Source organism: Mesoplodon densirostris, chromosome 7 (assembly GCF_025265405.1).
Source record: "Mesoplodon densirostris isolate mMesDen1 chromosome 7, mMesDen1 primary haplotype, whole genome shotgun sequence".
NCBI classification, from domain to species: Eukaryota; Metazoa; Chordata; class Mammalia; order Artiodactyla; family Ziphiidae; genus Mesoplodon; species Mesoplodon densirostris.
In genome coordinates, this window is record NC_082667.1 from 99,548,508 (window position 1) to 99,571,776 (window position 23,269).

A 23,269-nucleotide genomic window follows, 5' to 3' on the forward strand; every position below is an offset into this window, starting at 1 on the left:
AAAAACAGAAATATAAATCAATGGAACAGGATAGAAAGCCCAGAGATAAACCCATGCACCGATGGTCACCTAATCTATGACAAAGGAGGCAAGAACATACAATGAAGAAAAGTCAGTCTCTTCAATAAGCGGTGCTGGGAAGACTGGACAGCTACCTGTAAAAGAATTAAATTAGAACATTCCCTAACACCATACACAAAAATAAACTCAAAATGGATTAAAGACCTAAATGTAAGACTGGACACTATAAAACTTTTAGAGGAAAACGTAGGAAGAACACTCTTTGACATAAATCACAGCAAGTTCTTTTTTGACCCACCACCTAGAGTAATGAAAATAAAAACAAAAATAAACAAATGGCATCTATTAAACTTAAAAGCTTTTGCACAGCAAAGAAAAGCAAAAATGAGATGAAAAGACAACCCTCAGAATGGGAGAAAATATTTGCAAGTGAAGCAACTGACAAAGGATTAATCTCCAAAATATACAAACAGCTCCTGCAGCTCAATAATCAAAAAAACAAACAACACAATAAAAAAATGGGTGGAAGACCTAAACAGACATTTCTCCAATGAAGACATACAGATGGCCAAAGGTACATGAAAAGATGATGAACATCACTAATTATTAGAGAAATGCAGATCAAAACTACAATGAGGTATCACTTCACACCAGTCAGAATGGCCATCATCAAAAAATCTACAAACAATAAGCACTGGAGAGGGTGTGGAGAAAAGGGAACCCTCTTGCACTGTTGGTGGGAATGTAAATTTATACAGCCATTATGGAGAACAGTATGGAGGTTCCTTAAAAAACTAAAAATAGAACTACTATATGACCCAGCAATCCCACTACTGGGCATATACCCTGAGAAAACCATAATTCAAAAAGAGACATGTACCACAATGTTCATTGCTGCAATATTTACAATAGCCAGGACATGGAACCAACTTAAATGTCCATCGACAGATGAATGGATAAAGATGTGGCCCATATATACAATGGAATATTAGCCACAAAATGGATCAAAATTGAGTTATTTGTAGTGAGGTGGATGGACCTCGAGTCTGTCATACAGAATGAAGTAAGTCAGGAAGATAAAAACAAATGTCGTATATTAACGCATGTATGTGGAATCTAGAAAAATGGTACAGATGAACCTATTTGCAGGGCAGATATAGGGAATGGATGTGTGGACATGGGGGGAGGGGAGGATGAATTGGGAGATTGGGATTGACGTATGTGCACTGCCATATGTAAAACATATAGCTAGTGGGGACCTGCTGTATAGCCCAGGGAGCTCAGCTCGGTGCTCTGTTGTGACCTAGATGGATGGGATGGGGTGGGGTTGGGAGGGAGTCCCAGGAGGGTGGGGATATATGTATACATATAGCTGCTTCACTTCATTGTACAACAGAAACTAACACAACATTGTAAAGCAACTATACCCCAATTAAAAAGAGAAGAAAAAAACAAATAAATAAACAGAAACAGACTCACAGATATAGAAAACAAACTAGTGGTTACCAGAGGGGAGAGGGATGGGTGGAGGGGCAAAATAGGTGAGGGGTTTTAAGAGGTGCAAACTACTAGGTATAAAATAAATGTTACAAGGATGTAATATACAGAGCAAGGAATATAGTCAATGTTATAATAACTCTGTATGGAGTAGAGCCTATAAAAACATCAAATTACTATGTTATATACCCAAAACTAAGATAATATGTCAACTATACATCAACTTGTTAAAACAATACCAAATTTATATGATAAAATGTTCCAATTTTATTCAGGGAAATTCATTTTTATATTTTTAATTATGGTAGAGAATGGTAGAAATGACAAACCAGATCAGAAGAAGCTATTCTCTGCTGATTGTCACTCTAGGATAAAAACTGAAAAGTTCAAGTGTAAAAGCAACATGATCAAAGGAAAAGAGAAGAAAACTTCATGGAGTATTTGGAAAGAACATTGACAAACCTATTTATGTTGGTACGAGACAATCTTAGGGTAGGCAAAGAACATCTGAGGACATTACGCTTGATTCAGAAGGAATCCTTGTTACAGGGAAGAAAAATGTGTAATGTCTTTAAGCTGATTTCTAAATTCCAACTGCATTCTCACATATTAATTTTATTATTATAAACACAGTGAGAGTTAGGGCATGATATTCAATGTAATAGAGATGAAGAACCATGACTAAGAAACACCAACTGCCCCACATCACCCAGCTGATAAAGTGAAACTGAGACTGGACCTATGGTCTTTCCAGAGCTCTGCTCTTCTTCCATTAGTTCACGTCCTGTTAATTCTCAGGGCATAATGAATGCAGTATTTTATGAAATCTATTCTGGAAGTATCATACAGGGAGGATTAAATAGAAGCAAACTGAGAATCAGGAGACTCCTGAGATACAGACTGCAAATGCCACGATGCCAAAGACTACATGTGAGATTGAAGGAGGTTGGAATGAGCCATCAAAAGAAGAAAATACAGGACTTAATCAACAACATGAGTAGATTGAAGAAGGCAAAGGATTAGAAGACACCACTAAAATTTCCAACCAATCTGGTACAAATAATACCAACTGCATAGGGAAGATAATTTACAGATATGAGAGAAGGGAGTTAATGAATTTGATTCTGGCATATACCATGTTATTTCAGAAAACAGCAAAATATACATGGTGAAATGCCATATAACAATTGAAAATACAGGTTTATAGCTCAATTCAAATGTTAGAACTGGAAATTTAGATTTGAAAGGAATTGACACCAGAGTAGATGGATTTTATATTTCAACTTATTAAAATTTTTTAAAGATGAATGGGTCACATCAGAAAAATAAATGATAAATAATAAAGGGTTTTCCCTGATAACATTCATCAAGAAAGTTCTTCTCATAATATATTTATCCAAATTCAAATTTTACAATCATTGTCAATTTCTCATTTCTTCTGGTCTCAGTTCAATTCAGCATGGTCTCAATGCTTCTATCTACAGAGGTAAATTAATCTCCTGAGATTTAATCAACAAACCTTTTTTTTCCCCAAGAAGATATGTTCTTTGGTTGTCTTCCCACTATGTTTAAGCTAAATCCTTTTTGATATGCATTGGAGAGAAATTTCAAAGTGATACCTTTGACAATTCTCATCGGGGTTTTAATTAAGGCCCTGCACAAAATGCCACCTGATATGTATGTTGTAAAGGCTCAGCATGTGTCAAAAAGAAGTTAGAGGTAAAAAAACGAAACAGGTGTTTAATATTCTGGGAGCTTTAGAAGTTACAACTTCAGGTCTAAGGATAGCAACTAGAAAGCCTTGACAAAAGTTATATACAGTTGAACCTTCGAACTGCATAGGGTTGAGCTGTCCACTTATGTGCAAATTTTTTCAATAAATATACTGGAAAACTTTTTGGAGACTTGTGACAATTTAAAAAAACTCACAGATGAACTGCATAGCCTAGAAATATCAAAAAATAAGAAAAAGATATGTCATGAATGCATAAAATATACATAGGTACTAGTCTATTTCATTATTTACTATCAAAATATACAAAAATCTATTATAAAAAATTAGTTTATCAAAACTTACACACACAGAGACCACATATGGCACCATTCATAGTCCAAAGAAATGTAAACAAATGTAAAAATCCAGTATTAAATAACTGCATAAATTAACTGTAGTTCTTATTGTAATACTATAATTTCATAGCCACCTCTTGTTGCTGTTGTGGTGAGCTCGTGTTGTATCAGCTTAAAATGCCATGTGATGCTAATCATCTGTGTGTGAGCAGTTTCTCTCTCCAGTAAATTGCACACCACAGTAAAAAGTGATCTCTCACAGTTCCTGTGTATTTTTTATCGTGTTTAGTGCAATACCATCAACTCTGAATAACACCATGGGGCCCATACAAAATGCCACTAGTGATGCTGGAAGTGCTCCCAAGAAGCAGAGAAAGTCATGACTTTATAAGGAAAAGTTGAATTGCTTGATGTGTAGAGTAGATTAAGGTCTGCAGCTGCGACTGCCCACCATTTCAAGATAAATGGATTCAGCATAGGGACCACTGTAAAAAAGGAAAAGGAAATTCATGAAGCTGTCACTGCAGCTCCACCAGCAGGTGTGAAAACCTTGCACTTTTTGCAAAATACCTTTTTATCTCATATTGAAAATGCAGCTTTTATATGGGTTCAGGGTGGCTATAAGAAAGGCATACCTATAGGCTTTAATTTGTTTCAAGAAAAAACAAAGTCATTATATGATAATTTAAAACAAAAGGAAGGTGAAAGATCTAAAGCTGGAGAATTTAATGCCAGCACAGTTTGATAATCTTAGAAAGAGGTTTGGCTTTTTAAAAATGCCAATATAATAGGAGAAGCAGCTTCTGCTGACCAAGAGGCAGCAGACAAGTTCCCAGACACCATTAAGAAAATCATTGAGGAGAATGGTTGTCTGCCTGAACAGGTTTTTTATGCAGACAAAAGTGCCCTATTCTGGAAAAAAAATTCCATGCAGGACATTTATTAGTAAGGAAGAGAAGTGAGCACCAGGATTTAAGGCAGGGAGGGACAGGCTAACTACTTTTTATGCAAATACAATTGGGTTTATAATCAGGACTGCTCTTATCTATAAAGCTGCTAACACCTGAGCCTTGAAGGGAAAAGATGAACACCAGCTGCCAGGCTTTTAGTTGTACAACAAGGTCTGAATAATGAGAACGCTTTTTCTGGACTGGTTCCATAGATGCTTTGTCCCTGAAGTTAGAAAGTATCTTGTCAGGAAGGGACTGTCTTTTAAAGTTATGTTGCTATTGGACAATGCCCCTGGCCACCCAGAACCGCATAAGTTCAACACCAAAGGCATCAAAGTGATCTACTTCCCCCAAAACACAACATCTCTAATTCAGCCTCTAGATCAGGGGGTCATAAGGACCTTTAAGGCTCATTACATATGGTACTCTATGGAAAGGACTATCAACACAATGGAAGAGAACCCTGACAGAACATCATGAAAGTCTGGAAGGATTACACCATTGAAGATGTCATGGTTATTTTAGAAAAAGCCGTGAAAGCCATTAAGCCTGAAACTGTAAATTCCTGTTGGAGAAAGCTGTGTCCAGGTGTGTTACATGACATCACAGGACTTATGATAGAGCCAATCAAGGAAATCATAAAAGAGATTGTGGACATGACCAAAAAAGGTGGGGGGTGAGGGAAGGGTTTCAAGATATGGATCTTGGAGAGACTCAAGAGCTGATAGACACCACAACCAGAGGAATTAACAGAAGACTACTTGATGAAGAGGAGTGCTTTCAAACCAGATGATGAGGAAGAGATGTAGCAGAAGCAGTGCCAGAAAACAAATTGACATTAGATAATCTGGTAGAAGGGTTCCAATTATGCAAGACTGCATTTGACTTCTTTTACAACATGGACCATTCTATGATATGGGCACCAAAACTAAAGCAAATAGTGGAAGGTTTGGTACCATGTTAAAACATTTCTAGAGAAATGAAAAGGCAAAAAAGACAGAAATTACAATGTATTTCCATAAAGTTACAATGAGTGTGCCTGCCTCTCCTGTCTCCCCTTCTACCTCCTCCACCTCTTCTGCCTCTGCCACGGTGACACAGCAAGATCAACCCCTTCTCTTCCTCCTCCTCCTCAGCCTACTCAAGGTGAAGACTATGAGGATGAAGATCTTTATGATGATACACTTCCACTTAATAGTGAATAATCACTATGCTGTACTGTTAATAAACGTATCTGTTGTGTTTGTGTCTGCATGTGAAAATATAATAACTGTACAGCAAGAACTGTATGAGACGTTTTTGTGTCACAATCATTATCACCTAAGTATTCACTGTGTAGAACATCATGTGCAAGACTTGTATATAAGTGGAAAGCCTATCCTTATATAGGCATAAGGTGAGTGATATTTAATATGATTAGTAATGTGTTAGTTTTCTTGCTATTTTATAACTTGTTTTCAAAGTATTACATTACTGTACAGTATGTCTCTCATAATTGGAGAAACAGTATCAGCCTATCATCACAATGATGTTTTTAAATGTAACAATGTTTCCAATACTCTATCATGAATATGATTGTATACTGTATTTCATAAAAATTTTATAACGATTCATTCATTAGTGTATAGGCTAGGCTACCATAAATTAATTATATTGATTACACTAGGCTACCATAAAGCAATCACACTGCTGCTCCTTTATTATCAATGCATGAAGCGTTATACCTGTAAATAAATGAATTTTTCACTTTTCATTTTTGATGTCTAGTGTAATACATATAACATCTACTGTGTTTTGTATCATATAAGACAATATTGATGTAGATACTGCCAAGACAGACAATTCATCTTGTAAATAGATGATGTAGACTTACAGTATAGATAAATACAATATGGCACTGTAAATGTGTTTTCTCTTTCTCATGATTTTCTTAATAACATTTTCTTTTCTCTAGCTTACTCCATTGTAAGAATACAGAATGTAATACATATGCAAAATATGTATTAACTGTTTATGTTATCAGTAAGGCTTCCAGTCAGTTTTCAGGGAGTCAAAAGTTACATGCAGATTTTCAACTGCATGGGGGGGTCAGTGCCCCTAACCCCCACATTGTTCAATGAGTCACCTGTATTTAAAAAAATAATTTATTTAGGGGGAAGTATAATGTTAAAACAAAAGTAGAGCAACCCAGTGAAAATAATTTTGATTTTAAAACAAAAAAAAAAGTTAAGGAGAGGTAGGAAAGGTAGCTACCAATCTAAAACAAAATATTCTGGAAGCACTATCATCTGTTTTTATTTTCAGGATAGAAGTGACAAAGCATGAAGGGGTAGAAAAATGAAGAGTGAAGCAAAGTAATAAAAAATGGACAAATTAGGTAGAAAACAAAAGAAGTTAATCAAGAATTCTCTTCAATCACAAAGACTATAGTGTTTATAAGCAAATTTATGGCCCCTTCCTTCTTCTAAATCAGCATCCTTACAAAAGGGATGAAGATGTTCCTCATGATCAGGATGACAATATAATTTAATGCCCATATTGGGGTATTTCTACCTAGGACAAATGCTAAACCAGATAAGCTACCAACACCACTGGTATAATCAGGAGCATCCCAGGCAAACCAAAATGACTGTGTAGTCGATTATGAGAATGAACACAATTCCTCACCCCGCTCTGTATCCCCATTTTTTGCAAAGACTTTACAGCTCCTCATATCAAGAGGTGGACTCTATTCCCCACCTCTCAACTCTGGTCTGACCCGATGATTTTTGGCCAGTATCGTGCAGCAGAGTGAAGTGCCAGTCCTGAGCCTTGACCTCAAGACACTTTGAGAATCACTTCTTTCGCTCTTGAACTCCTGCCATCCCCATTAAAACAAATCCTGTTAAAGGATTAAACACCATCAGGAGAGCTAAGACAACCCGCCACCCTGAACCAATATCCAGTTAACATCCCCAGAAGCTGAACAGCCTAACTAACCTGCAGCTGACCATGAGAACCCAGCCAAAATCAGAACCACCCAACTGAGCTCAGCCTAATTGCCTCTAAAATCATAAGCAACATGAGCCACTGTTTTGGAGTGGTTTGTTACACAGAAATAACTAACCAAAATGACTCACTCCCAGTGTGCCTACCACTTCAGAAATGCAGCAATGAAGTTTCCTACTATAGTGACCCAACCCAATCCATCTATACCTGGGGCAGGGTTAAGAAACCCAAGGCTCCTCAACCAAAGCCCTGGAAGATATTAAGCTGATGCTTCTTTTTTTTTAAGTCTCTTACTTATAGTAACCAAGAATGCTCCATCCATAAATAATATTGGCTATCTTCAATGCTTACTTCTAGGAAATTAATATCTATGTATCTTAAATGTAACACTAATATCAACTTGCCTTTAAAATAGCATATTATTGTTTCAATACCATTTTATTAACAAAAAAAGAACTATGAAGCATAGGCAGAGCAGATATCATTACGCTCATTTTACACGAGGAAATCAAATCACAGAGTAAATGACTTTCACAAGTAGCAAGTGACCAAGCTACAATACTTAAAACTACACCTACAAACTTTCAATACTCCTTCTCCTTAGAGCTCTTATGCTAAAATCTTGGGTCAGTATTGGCATATCATTTTTCAAGTATTCTGAGGCACTATTTCCTTACTTATAAAAGTAGGGCTAACATGACTTAGCTCAGGATTGTTTTGAGAAACAAATAAAATAATGTATGAAAAAGCACATAGCACAATGTCTAACACAAATGTTTAGGCCCCTTTCCCCCACTCACCATGATAAAGCTCTTTTCCAGGCTTGATAACAACCCTCATAGCACTGAGCATCACTTGAAATGATAAACGTTCACATAGTTAGTATAGGCAAATTTTATTTTTATGGTAGAAGCATTTATTTCAGTTATAGAAAAATAACACTATTTCAAAGTCAAGGTAACTAAGAAGTATATTTTTTCCTTATATACCCATACTCAAATGTCACATATGGTTTCAAGACATTCTTAAATTAACAAGGACCAAATGCAGAATCAAGGTAGTACCTGTCAATAGAGGAGATATACTAAGGCTACATATCAGCCCTGGAGATGGGAAAATACAAAGTGATCTCGTGCAGTGATTCTCAACTTTAGTGTGCATTAGAATCACCTGGATTGTGGAAGAAGTACCTTCAGGGGACTGAAGGCAAATCACCAAATTAAGCAAGCCCTTGGTCTCAGAATAAATACCAAAGGGACTAAAGATACATACTTTGTTGCACAGGGAGGGGCAAAGACAAAATACATCATGATATATGAAATTAGCCATTTACACACTCTATGACTTCTAAGCCTCAGATTCAGGAATAATAATAGATACTACTCTCAGTTTTCTACAGATTAGGTCAGGTAGTGTGCAGTAAGTGATTCCCTAATTCAAAACACACAGCTACTATCATTATTTCATCACCATCATCATTACTATTGGATACAAGGACATTCTCCCCCCACCCCCACTCCCCGTTCCAAATAGCTATTATCTATTTTAAAAATCAAATTACCACTTACTGAGTTCAAGCTCATTGACTACTGGTACCATGTTTAAATTGGTAACATTTTTACTAGTTTCAACCACTTACATTAAGATTTCAGTACATGGTTGAAATGAAAATTTTTGTCTCAGTTGAGACAATGGAGTCAAAGAAGAAAGGGTAACTAAAGTTTAAAAAGTGTGTGTGGTATCTAAAGCATCAATAGCTAGACGAATGAACTGCTTTTCAAAGTGACCCACTTTGGACAATCTCTGATGTTCCCTACATTGTTTTCTGACTCTCACGTTATTTACAGATGGAAACGTATGAATAAAATACCTATAATCTTCATTACTTTCTATATTCAATATACTACACAGTAATGTTTCATAGTTAAAGTTTTGGGCCATTTAAGTAACTCCCACATAAATATCTGAGGTTTTAATATTCTGAAACTGAAACAAAGCTGAAGAGGTGCTCAGTCAGGCTAGGACAGGGTTTCTCAACCTCAGCAATGTTGATATTTGGGTTGGATCATTCTTTTTTGTGGGGGGCTGTCCTGTGCATTGCAGGATGTAGGAATCCCTGGTCTCTCCCTACTACATGCCAGTAGCAACATGCCCCACTGCCCAGTTTTGACAACGAAAAATGTCTCCAGACACTGCCAAATGTCTCTTGGGAGCCAAAGTCACCCCCAGTTGAGAACTATTGAGCTAGAATTTTACAGACATAATTGTAAACTCTGAGTGCACAGATTAGACAAGACTCTATGTAATTTTATTAATTTAAGGAGTATAGAATAGTTTTTGCTATACTGTTTATGCAAGGGCACATAGTTTTTATATAATATACTACTTAAGCATATAATTACCCACAAATAACTATCTTTTTCCTAGTGAAAACACTAATATTAAACAGGAAAAATACAGCTAATCCTGCAACCATTTTTATATTATCTAAGCCTATGGTTTACAAACGATTGATAAATGGAGACCTAGATAAATCACTGCAAGTGTCCTTCCTTCTGCATTCGTAGTCTCTCTTTCTCTACTTGTAAGCGCTCCTTTTCAATCTGCAGCTTCTCTGATTCAAATTTTAAAAACTGCAGCCTATCTTTTTCCAGTTGCAAGCGTTCTCTCTCAAGTTTTAACTTCTCTGTTTCTATATCCTGTGGTTGATATATGGACTTTTCTCCTTGACCAAGTTCATTTTCCAAAGATGGTTTCTCTGAGGTGACTATCTGTAACCTCAACTTCTCTCTTTCAATCTGCAGCCGCTCCTTCTCCAGCTGAAGCCGCTCATGCTCCATGTCTAACTGTCGCAGCCTCTCTTTCTCAATCTGTAGGCGTTCCTTCTCTACCTGCAGTCTTTCAGCCTCAATATCGAGCCGTCGTTTTTCCAATTCTAGTTTCTGTTTCTCTATGTTTACAAGCAAATGGGGCTCATCATATGCAGACCTAGATGGTGTTGAATTCAGAGTAAAAAACTCATCAATGTGGGGGAAATCAGGAAGCTCACTTTCCCTCCTGGAATCTGGTATGACTGATGACAACATTTCTTCTTCCTCTTCAATCTCAAACTAAAAGAGAAAAGTAGTTCTCAGTATTTATTTATACTTCATGGTTGTTAATTTGTCTAAGAATTTCTTAAAAGTTTTCTGTATTGTTTGAGCACACAAAACCATTTACTTTGAATTTTGAAAAATATTTACTATTACCTGACATCAATATATATAATTAAGGGAAGTATACTTAGGTGAGAAGAAAGAGATTGATGATATTAAGATGGAAAAAAATGGAATGACTTTGTTATATACTATTTTTAAGTTAGCTTGAAAATCTGGGAATTTCTTAACTGTTCCTGGTCTATAATAAACTTTCATATCAGAAATGGAGAAATAAAAAGAGGGTTCACACAGGCTAATACTTACTTCAGGACTCTGGGGATCTCTTTCTTCCTCTTCCACTTTGACTTCAGTTAAGGATCCACCTGCATCCCTGAAATCTGCCACATTTTGCCAATCAAAATTTGTATCATTTCGGAATCCAATCTTTTCATCTATCTCTTCAGTGAGAGAGTCATCTAAATCAGATGTGGGAAGGGGAAACCCCGAACCAACTAGCTTAATGTTCGCCTTCATCCTCTTTCTCTTCATAAGTGCTCGCCAGTCAAGGTACCTCCTTTTCACTTCTGTCCCTGTTCTCTGTTCTCCTTCTCCTACAGCATTCACACACTGTGCAATCTCCTCCCAAGCCATTCGCTTCATCACATTTATTGTTGTATTGAGCTGCTTGGAAAAAATGACTTCTTTCCTTTTTGTAATTTCTTTCAAAAGGGTCTGAGTTTCTTGTACACTGAAATTGCTTTTCCTTTTCCTTTTCAATTGCTTCATTTTCTAACTTAAATGCAGTTTTTACAGTAAGAGAAGATGTAAAAAGAATTTTGAGGAATGCTACGAAGTACAAAAATCAAGGACAATTCCTTTTTAGTACTTTGTTTAAATCAGAGTTTTCCATTCATCCAGTAGCACAGGCAGGATGGATGATTCCTAAAGAGAAAAAAGTAAAAATCAATCAACCTGCAACTTCTGCAATGTACTTCAACCCAATAAGCTATATAATTAAAAAAACAAAAACAAAAGACCTCTAAATATGGCTCAAAACTGACTATATTTGTGTCTCTGCCAGCATTACCACAGTCCAAGATACCATTTTCTCTCACCTAGGCTGCTGTAATGGTTCCTAATTGCCAGTATTCACTCTTGACTTGCTCCCTACTTCTACTCTACTCTCCCAAATTCATCCTTTCTACTCTAACTACAAAGGCCTTCTTCCAGTCACCCATTCTTGTCAATCCCTTTCCCTGTTCAGGGCTTCTGCACACGCTGTTCCCTCTGCCTAGGAAATGGATTGTTCCCTGCCTAGCCTACTTAATTCCTTCTCATCTTTCAGCTTGCAGATTAGACATCTGCTCCTCAGTGAAGCCTTTGCTGACAAGTCAAATTACTCGTTGTCTTCATCTAAATGTTACACTTGTGCTAACATACAACTAAGAATGTCTCTTTCCCATTTCATTAGAAGTTTCATGAGGACAGCAACATTTCTACTCACCATCATGTCCTCAGAGTCTAGCAGAGATCCTGGCATATGGTAGGCATACCATAAACTTTTTGAATGAATAAATGAGTCAACCTGCCAAAATGACCATTAGTTTGGGATGTCAAAAAGGAAAAAAAAATTTAGACTCTGAAAGAGGGTGTACCTGAAACTTGTTAGAAAGGTAAGCTTTTCAGGCCCCACCCCAGACCATTTGAATAAGGAACTCTGGGGGCAAGATCCAGCAATGTGTGTTTCAATAAGCCTTCCAGATGATTCTAATACATGCTAAAGTTTGAAAACCATGGGGCTGACTCACACCAGTGAAACAAATGCTTCACACACCTGATTCTCTTACAGACTTTGATTTCGAGTCTTATAAATAGTGCATCTGTTTGGTGGAATCTAAAGCACATCCAAATCCTTAATACAATAGCTGGGAAATGTAGTTTTTCTGCTATCTAGCCTTTGCATTATGGGAAGGCACACTAGCAAACTGGAAAAGATGTTGAATGGGTCTTTTCCTTGGAAAAGAGAATTTAAAAGTATGTAATGGGGACAAGGGCTCAGAAAGAGTAAGGGATATATAAACAAACCATGGTTTATGACTTCTAATTCACATACTGATCACTGCTACAGAGCCAATTTTTTTTCCCTTGCTTACAAAATGAGAGGGTGGGATGAGGCAGTTAAGGTCCACATTTCCTGCCAATACAAAGAAAAAAATACCAAATATCCATTAAGTTTCATGTCCTGTCATTTAATCCCCACCACAGCACTGAATGTGAGATACCATCATTTGCATTTGTATTTATACGACAAGATTCAGACAAGTTGAATAATTTGCACATTACATGGCTAGTTAAATGACCAAACTTGGATATAAATTCAGGCTCCCTTAGGCCACATCTCCTTCCACTTTATTAGCAGCTTGTGATAGCTAAATCTTAGAAATGTGTTGCTAAGTTTTGAGATGCCTTTTAGTAGAAAATTTTCAAAAAGAACAGATCCTTATCTATGTGGAAGAAACCTTGGATAAAGTTCTGTATATAGGCAGAAAAACTCTCCAAAGTTTCAACCAGTTATGTTTCACTCTACCATGGTTTCTTCTCTTAAAAACTTTAATATCTGCCAGTTTAAAATTTTTATTAGAGTGAAAAATTTTTCCCTGGTAATTAAAAATATAAATAGGATTTTCTACTGAAGCAAAAATACAGCAATTGAGTAAGGCTAACTAAATTTAATCAGAAAATGCACAAATCTTTTCTATCACTGTTTGAGCCTCTTCTCTCTAGGACTTAAAAGTGGATGCAAATCCCTTAAAACTCTAATAAAAAGGTATTTTTTTTTAAGATTTCACTAAACTTTTATGCATTTTTTCCTTCTCAAGTTTCCAGTAATCTTTTTCAACTGCCTTTGTATGTAATAACATCACCAAAAACATACCCACCACATCTTTTTGTTTCTAACCTCTGATGTAGAATAACCATCTCCTGAACTGCTACTTGCTGCTGAAATGGAGACTAGAGAGAACTAAAAGTTCAAAAGAGTAGAAAATAAACTCTCAAGAAATCATTGTCAATTTCATACACCCACAAAAAGGGCAAAGCATGCAAAAACAAAAAAAAGATTGCAAACTATGCCTAAAGCAGACTTCCAAAATTTCTTGAGACATTTTAATAATAAAATTGAAATCCACTAAATGAGAATGTATAATCAGTGGCAGCACTTTGGATCTTGCCCTAGGCAAATCCTGCCTTTATAGTCAAATATAAGCCTCCTGTCACTACAATATAAGCAAACATATTCATACAAAAACCATAATTCAAAAAGAGACATGTACCACAATCTTCATTGCAGCACTATTTACAATAACCAGGACATGGAAGCAACGTTAAGTGTCCATCAACAGATAAACAGATAAAGAAGATGTGGCACATATATACAATAGAATATTACTCAGCCATAAAAAGAAACGAAATTGAGTTATTTGTAGTGAGATGGATGGACCTAGAGTCCGTCATACAGAGTGAAGTAAGTCAGAAAGAGAAAAACAAATACCGTATGCTAACACATATCTGTGGAATCTAAAAAAAAAATAGTACTGATGAACCTAGTGGCAGGGCAGGAATAAAGACGCAGACATAGAGAATGGACTTGAGGACATGGGGCAGGAGGGGGAAGCTGGGGTGAAGTGAGAGTAGCATCGACATATATACACTACCGAATGTAAAATAGTTAGCTAGTGGGAAGCAGCAGCACAGCACAGGGAGATCAGCTCAGTGCTCTGTGATGACCTAGAGGGGTGGGATAGGGAGGATGGGAGGGAGGCTCAAGAGGGAGGGGATATGGGGATATATGTATGCATATGGCTGATTCACTTTGTTGTACAACAGAAACTAACACAGTATTATGAAGCAATTATACTCCAATAAAGATCTATTAAAAAATATATCATCAAAAGAGGTAGTGTAGTGTAATGGTTATGAGCACACGTTCTGCAGTCAGACTGCCTGGGTTAGAATCCTGACTCTGCCACTTCCTAGCTGTGTGGCCTTATTTAAATTCCCTATGTGCAATTCCACCTGTAAAATAATATTATTACTTCATAGAGATACTGTAAGGATTAAAGGTTTTAGTAAAATATGGAGTAGTTCCTGGAACACAGCAAATTAGGTTCACTATTATTGCACGAAAGGCAAACCTTTAAATAATTTTGACATAGGAAACAGAAAGGCCACAATAATATTGGTATTGTTCTAGTTCGTAGGTCAAGTGGTAGGTTTGTGGGTCTTTATCATTATGCTTTGTAACATTAGTGGTATATTGGAGCCTGCTGATGTGAGCTGGCAAAGGTCATTGTGCACATCTCTTCCCAACTCCACATTCAGTAATGTCATATTGCGAACTAGAAACTGGCCAAGATGGCAGTATTTACAACATAGAAATGGATAAATGTTACAAACTAGAACATTTTTCTTTTGAGTGGTCAGGGAGTTACTTTACTAGCACACTTAAAGCTACATGATTTTTGCATATTTCAAATATTACCTAATAAAAATTAAGAAAAGGGAATGTTTTAACATCTGATCCCCACAACAGTTTAGTGAACATTCTAAAAGACTTGTAATTTTAGAGGATCACATTTAATTTACACTGACCTAACATTCCTTATGTAATTCAAGGTATCAATTGGGCTGGGCAAGTATTCTGCTTTTCTCTAGAGGCAACTGAAGAATACTCATGAAATACTATATTTATAAGCAACACAAAAAAGGAACTGAAGCAAATTGATTTACACATTATTAAACCAGCCCAAATACACTTCTCTTTAGTACCTATGTTGCAGTTGCAGCATATTTCAAGGAATTACTGCAGTCAAACTTGGCTTTCCCCTTCCTCTACCATTTGCTCCACCCCTATGAGGATCTGGAAGATGGTAGCCCACCTGCTCCAAAGGCAGTATCCTGAACACATAACACTATGCCTAACAAACAAGAGGAGGTAAAAATACAACTTAAAATAAGACGGTGATTGAGGGATGGGAAAGAGAGCAGAAAATGAAATGGAAAATAACTCAAGTAAGGTCAGCTAGCAAAACTGAAACTGCTATGGGCAAAGCGTATGTTTAAAAGCAAAAGGCAGCTCAAGTCAATATAGGCAAGAAGCAGTTTATGAGATTAAGTGAAGACTTCAGATAAACTACCTACCCTGTAACTATGCCAAACAACATAACAGTTAACAAGTTATACAAAATTCTGAAAGGAAATTTTAAATAAATAGGCTATGTTACTACTTAGGCAGTATGAACCAATGATGAGCAGGTTATCAAAGATATATTTAAAAAACAAAATCAGCAGGTTAGATGTCCTTAAAAATAGAACAGATTGCTAAAGTTACATCAAATTCCATATCAAATTACTTAGGATGCATTAAGGATGACTTTTTGTTTCCAAAAGATACAGCATGTTTCAGACCATTTAAATAGCTTCTTGAACCATTTAAAAAGCACTGTCATATTTAAAAGGTAGAAGCATGGTAAAAATATAAATATTCATCAATAAGGGATTGGATGAATAAACTATACTACAGCTACATAATGGAATATGATGCCCAATTAGAGTATGAATATGGCTTAGCACAACATTTTACTATGTTAATGCAAGCCAACAAAACCAGAAAAGGAATGTGTACATATGTCTATGTGTGTGTACATACTCACACAAGCTCAGTTTTCAACTTAGGAACATTTATAGAAGAACATGCTATGCTCTCCAACAGGTTCGTTCACTCTGTCCACCACCAACCACCAGTTCTAGGGATCACGTATACAGTCGTTTGTCTCAGTCATATAGCTGTTTGTTTGCCTAGAGCACATCTGTTTCATTTTACTTTGAAGTGATTAACATTATATTAAAAATATACTTATGAGAGATTTTTATTACAGAAAAATACATTTTTTTAAAGTTCCATAAACCCAATACCCATAAATCTCTGTTGACTTTAAAAACAAAAACAGTAAAATACATAGATATGGTTAGAGAACCTAAATAAAGGAACAAAATTAAGTGAAAATCTCTCTCCACCACCAGTGTAACTGATATTAATAATTTCTTGAGATGTTTTCCAGAAGATCATATATGAATATATAAAAGTACATATGTATTTATGAACACATTATATATTACACATATTACATGAATGCATATTAATTCCATTCATTAATTTAAAAAGCAGTGACTGTTGAAGATGTTGAGATGTAAAATTATAAAAAAATGAAAGGAAAATTGAAAACAGAAAAATGAGATGTATATGAATGATTCTAAAGGACAAATGAAGAGACAAAGAGGGAATCATGAATGTAAAAACTTACCACCCTCTACAATGAAAAATAATCAACAAAAAATGAAGAAAAATTATGAAATTGAAAAAATTCTAAAGACGTTGTCTCTCAAACCTTATGTATTTGAATCATCTGGAGCGCTTATTAAAATGAGATTCTTGGGCTTCCCTGGTGGCGCAATAGTTGAGAGTCCGCCTGCCAATGCAGGGGACACAGGTTCGTGCCCCGGTCCCAGAAGATCCCACGTACCGCGGAGCGGCTGGGCCCGTGAGCCATGGCCGCTGAGCCTGCGCGTCCGGAGCCTGTGCTCCGCAACGGGAGAAGCCACAACAGTGAGAGGCCCGCGTACCAAAAAAAAAAAAAAAAAAGAGAGATTCTGATTCAGTAGGTCTGGAGTGGGACCAGTGATTCTACATTTCTGACAGATTCCCAAATGATGTTGATGTTGCTGGTCCTTGGACTACACCAATACAAATAGGGATCCACACATGTAATTTAAAATCTTCTAGTAGCCTCAGAAAAGCAAAAATGAAACAAAACCAAAAAAAAAATGTAGAATTAATTTTAACATATTTAACCCCATAAATTCAATATATTATCTTTCCAATATATGGTCAATGTAAAAATGATTAATGAGGGAGTTTCCATTCTTGTTTTGCTACTAAGTCTTTGAATCCAGTGTATATTTTACAGTTAGAGCACATCTCACTTTTTACTAAACACATTCTAAGAACTCAATAGCATATATTAGTACAGATCTACAGCACATCAAAATCACCTAGGGAGGGCCTCCCTGGTGGCGCAGTGGTTAAGAGTCCGCCTGCCGATGCAGGGGATACGGGTTCGTGCCCCGGTCTGGGAGGATCCCATATGCCGCGGAGCGGCTGGGCCCGTGAGCCATGGCCGCTGGGCCTGCGCATCCGGAGCCTGTGCTCCGCAACGGGAGAGGCCACAACAGTGAGAGGCCCACATACCGCAAAAAGAAAAAAAAAAAAAAAAATCACCTAGGGAGCTTTTAAAAAATTCTTATAACCAGTCCCTATCTCTAAGCAATTAAAACAATCTTAAAATACTGCTAGGCATTGGGAGTTTAAAAAGTGCTCTAGCAGATATTAAGCATTCTCAACACATACACACACACAGAGTTAACTATTTGAGATAATGGATGTGTTAATTATCTCTATCTTGGTAATCATTCCATAATGTATTAGGTATATCGATCATCATGCTGTATACTTTAAACATATACAATTATATTTACCAATTATTCTTCAATAAAGTTAAAAAAAATCTTCTCCAGGTGATTCTCAATTGCAGCCAGTATTGAGAAGCACCCCGCTAGAGAATCAGTGTTAAAAGTCTACTTGCTCAAATGTGTACAGAGAGGCAAGATGGAGTGCAAATGTTGTAGCTGCTAAGAAATTTCCCTTCAGAGATCATTAAGGCTTCATCTGCCACAAGACTTACAACACAGACAAAGCTGGACTCTTTTCAGAAAAATACGCCCAGGAGAAAGCCATGTCAGGTGGAAAAGGAATATGTCTAATTGTAAGAACCAATTCACACTCCTATGTGTTGGGAATAAATCAAAGGAATACAAGCTAAGTCAATTTAGACTTAAGTAGAAATGGACTGCTCTCTTTAGAGAACCAAACTTTCTTGTAAGTCTTTAGACAGCTAGCCATATCTTTATTAGAATTAGGATTGAACTAGGAATATACATTGGAAACATCCATTACGATTGAGTGATTAAGACACAATGCTTCATTCAACAAATATGTATTGAGTGCTTAAAACCTTTCAAAGGCTTTGTACACATTTCAGAGGTAAATTTACTCTCCCTAGTCTTTCTCTCTCCCTATTACAAACCCTGAGTCCTACCTATATATCTTCATATCTACCTTTGCCAATTTTATCACCTCCAATACTAACCCCAAACATACTTTCCCAACCCACCCTCTCCAATACACGTCAGTATGGGCACACACAGTATGTCATTCTGAAATTCCTCTAAATTCTGGATCAGTGCTGTCCCATACAAATATAATGAGAGTCACATATATAATTTTAAATCCTCTAGTAGCCACATTAAAAAAAAAGTAAAGAGAAACAGGTAAAAATTAATTATGATACGTTATTTAAACTAATATACTAAAATATTATTACTTCAATATTTAAACAATATAAAAAGCAATCGAGACATTTTACATTCTTTTTTTCTACTAAGTCTTCAAAATCCAGTGAGTATTTTGGACTAGCCACACTTCAAGTGCTCAATAGCAATCTATGCCTATCGGCTACTGTAGTAGCTAGCCAGTTCTAGCTTTCATGACCCCTACCTTAGGACTATCATACATGTATTCCTTTGGCACATGCTCCCAATTCCCATGGTCTCAGCTCTTTTATCTGGCCAGTGATTATTCATCCTCAGCACCTTCACTGTTCCCATAAATCTAAATCTAATGTCCCTGCTACATGCTTCCACTATCAGGCTATATTATAATCACTTACTTTACATTAGGAGCAATAAGGGATCAAAGATGAATATATTATTTCTATCAAATAATTTATAATTAAGTAAAACATACACATAAAATTTACATGAAAAAAATTTAATGGAGACTGTAAATGTCAAGTTTGAATACGGACTACATAGGCTTATATATTAATTCCACCACTTAGAAGCTCTGTGATCTTAAGCAAATTACTTAACCTTTTAAACTTATTTCCTAAATTATAAATGGGAAAAATAATAGAATAATCCTCACGATGTTTTGAGAATTAAATGAGATAATCCAGTCAAGAAGCTTAAGCCCTTAACAAATACCAGCTATTATCCATTTCCTAGTATAGTCTGGACATAGTAAGTGAATATTTCTTTACTCGATGAATAATGTGAATGTAAGAAAAGTGCAACGAGAAGTTATTAACAGAATAACCTGGGTGTTCAGAAGGAGAAATCTTTGGTGGGATCAAGGGAGGTTGTGAGAAGGAATTAGCACTTGATTTGGGTCTTAAAAAACAAATAGAATAATGAGGGACAGTAATAAATGGCAGAAGTATCAGGAATCAAAGTTGGATAGCTAGGTTGGGACCAAATGTCAGCAAATCTTTAATGTTGGCTTGTAAGAACTTATTCTTTGTTAAAAAACTTACTATAAGAGGCAAATATATCTGTGAAAATTCACATATTTTTGAAATTCAAGCAATATACCTTTTATATGGAGGCAATGTTACTGTAATAATATACAAACTATAACGTGCAAAATACAAGTGCATAATAATAAACAATGATTGCAGTTGTCAAGAGAATCCTAATTTAGGCACAAATCCATAATGAGATTTTGCTGCTCTTAGAATCTGAGATCAATTTTATAATGATAAAAATAACAATCCTTTTAAAACTATGCTTGAGTCAATACACTCTTAAAATTTTGGCAGCAGTTGCTGTTATGTGCATATCCTGTTTCCACCCCCCAACAATTTTGTAACTCCATATCTCTATCCTACAAAAGTGGTATCCCTTTGTCCCTGACTGTTCTATGCTAAACTGATTAACTATTTCATTGACAAAATGCACTTTATTTTTTAATTTTTTTAAATGTTTGGCCGGGAGGCACGGCTTGCGGAGTTCCCTGACCAGGGAATCTTGGGTCACAGCAGTAAAACTGCGGAACCCTAACCACTAGACTACCAGGGAACTCTCAACAAAATGCACTTTAACACACATTTTTTTACCTCACTGAAATTGACATCAAAATGTATCTTAGGTTTCCAGTCAGTCATGGCTTAAGTGTGTGAAAATCTTTGACATCTGATTAGTGTTAAGACAGTACCCAAATCAAAGCAAACTTGAGTTGAAATTTGGTAGCTATGCTTGCATGAACAGAAACTAAGCTATGTTTCCAGGAATTTCTTTTTTCTCTCTTCTCCTTTACATTTTGGTACTCATGTAACAGCTTAGATTTTCATCATCCATTACCCAATAATTTACTCAAATATTTATCAAACTCCTACTATGTGCCAGGCACATATTCTTGGTGCTGGGGCTAAACACCTCACAAAATATGAAAAGATGCCATTTTAGATGTCAAACACTATCCCTTTCATATTGGTTTTCTTCCCTATCTTTACAAAAGGGAATTTAGTAGTTGCAACCTCTAAAAAATTCATAGTTCTTCCATGCCCAATCACAGAGAACAGCCATTTTCCTGAAATCCCATTTCACAATAATTCTTTCCTGGTTGGAAATAGGTATAAGTAGTTCACTTAGGTAAGCCTTGTGAAGATGGTGTACCACCAATGGCATATTATACCTGGGCAATTTTTTTCAAGAACTAATACTTAAGAATGAAGTTCCTAAATATTGCACGATAAGACAGAAGTAAGAGGTCTGAGTTAAATCGGGCAGTAAATTCTGGGTCCAACTTTTTTTTTAGGTAAACTCATTAGGCTGTTCAAGAAGAAAAACATCACAAAGTCTACAAACTTCCCCCAACCCCCACCCCAATCCTCTTGGAAGTGTGCTCCCCACCTCCCTCCAACCCCGCACCCTACCGTTGCCACCATATTCTTAGAGGAAATTCACTTTCCTGCCGAATAGGACGCTCTTCTCTATAAGTTGTGGTAGGTAAATGATTAAAGTTTACTTAAGTGTCGCTGGTTATCATATTAATAAAGTATCTCTCACTCCCCACCTCTTCCTTTGGAGCAGCCCCTTGGGAGGATCCAGGAAGGCTGAATTCCTGGGAGGCCAGCCAGGAGTAGGGGGCGCGCCCATGACTCGGCCACAGGGCAACGGCTGCACCTGGTAGGATGTGGGGCAACCTGGAAGAGTCCCCGCTCCTCAAATTAAACTAGAGTCGCGACTGGGCGGCCGAAAAACTTTCGCAGCCTTGTTTCAGCGGCTTGAGCCCTCCCTACCCTCCCAGGTCAGGCGGCAGCTGCGACTGGTATTTCTCCTGAACGTCGTAGTCTGCTACGCCGCAGGGCCAGGTCCAGAGCCGGCAGCGGGGGGGGCAGCTACCTGACGCTGCCACGCTAGCACCCACCGGCCGCGGAGCCTCCACTTCCCTAGTAGCCTCCTCCGCGACGCAACGGCTCACCTACGACGCTGGCGGAACCTCCCCACGCTCGCCGAACCTCCCCACGCTCGCCGAACCTCCCCAAGCTCGCTGAACCTCCCCACGCTCGCCTCTGGGGTGTGTGAGGGTAGGGTGGCAAAAAGACGCTTCATTAATTCCCCGCCCACTGACTTCGCCCGCCTCCTACCGCTAAACCATTGGCTGGCGCGGCTGCCGCTCGTTTAACGAGGTTCGTCCATTGGCCCGGAGGATACTGCCATTCTAGCAGAGGGCCCGCCCTAGGTCTTCCTCACAAAGGAAATCGAGTCCCAAACCGTTCCGGGTTAGTGCCCTGGAATTCCGCCCCTTGTGAGTCATGGCCTCCCGTTCAAGCTCAGTCTTTGGCGCGCGGCTCTGTCAATCAAGGCCTCTAGGAAAGGATTGGCCCCTAGCGATCAGCCCGCTGGCTGTTCCGCCAGATTAGGACACAGGTCGTTCCGCCCCCAAACTCTACTCCTATCCTGACCCTTACCTGTTAAAAGGGCAAAGAGGAAGTGGGATCCTTCCGTTGCCCCAGCTGGTCCCTAGTCCAGCATCACCTTCTGCTCAGACAACTGTGACCTAGTTTGGCCTCAAAATCATTCCTCTGAGGCTGCCCCTGCCAAAGCTCACTGGTGATTTCCTTACGGCTAAACCTAGGCATCACTTCTCTGTCCTTATCTTACCTCCTCAAAAAATATTTGACTTGTTGACCTTTCTTCATTTGATTTCCCTAATGCTTCTCCTGGTTTTCCTCACTCTCAGTCCTCTATCCCCTTTGCAATTGCCTCTTTCGCTGCCATCTCAAGTTACGGTGTTACTAATGGGTCTTTCTATTGCCTTTGTTCTGGTCTGTCAGTTATCCTGCCAGTATGACTGTAGTCCATTGTTCACACTGTAGCCAAGACAGGCTGCTTAAAGTTCTTTAGTGGAACCGCACTCATCTTATGATAAAGTATAAACTCTTTACAAGAGTTTCTTCTGTTTTTCTCTCAGGCATATCTTTCATCAACATTCCTCCTCTTTCGTTTTCCTTCTTCCTTACCCCAATTACTTTGCTTCTGTCAGTTCCTAGATTTGACAGTGGCCTTGGGACTTAGTTTGCATTGCATTGTTTCCACCTGGAATGATTTTTTCCTGACTATTCCCTGCTATGCCCAGGAAGCCTTCCT

At 37.5% G+C, this 23,269-nt stretch overlaps 1 protein-coding gene across 4 annotated transcripts; it reads right to left on the reverse strand.

Annotated features, from left to right (window-relative positions):
- Positions 1 to 8,157: 8,157 nt before the first annotated feature.
- Positions 8,158 to 22,229, reverse strand: MSANTD4 (Myb/SANT DNA binding domain containing 4 with coiled-coils). 4 transcript variants are annotated; one of them, XM_060105305.1, is made up of 4 exons: positions 22,101 to 22,229; positions 12,168 to 12,248; positions 10,988 to 11,605; positions 8,158 to 10,636 (listed from the first exon to the last, which is right to left on the reverse strand). In XM_060105305.1, the coding sequence occupies exons 3-4, from the start codon at positions 11,447 to 11,449 to the stop codon at positions 10,061 to 10,063; spliced, it is 1,038 nt and encodes a 345-aa protein (XP_059961288.1). In that variant the 5' UTR covers positions 11,450 to 11,605; positions 12,168 to 12,248; positions 22,101 to 22,229; the 3' UTR covers positions 8,158 to 10,060. The 4 variants fall into 4 exon arrangements, with proteins under 4 accessions (XP_059961288.1, XP_059961289.1, XP_059961287.1 ...); XM_060105306.1 differs by lacking the exon at positions 12,168 to 12,248 and adding an exon at positions 21,693 to 21,822; XM_060105304.1 differs by lacking the exon at positions 12,168 to 12,248.
- Between the last annotated feature and the right edge of the window lie 1,040 nt (positions 22,230 to 23,269).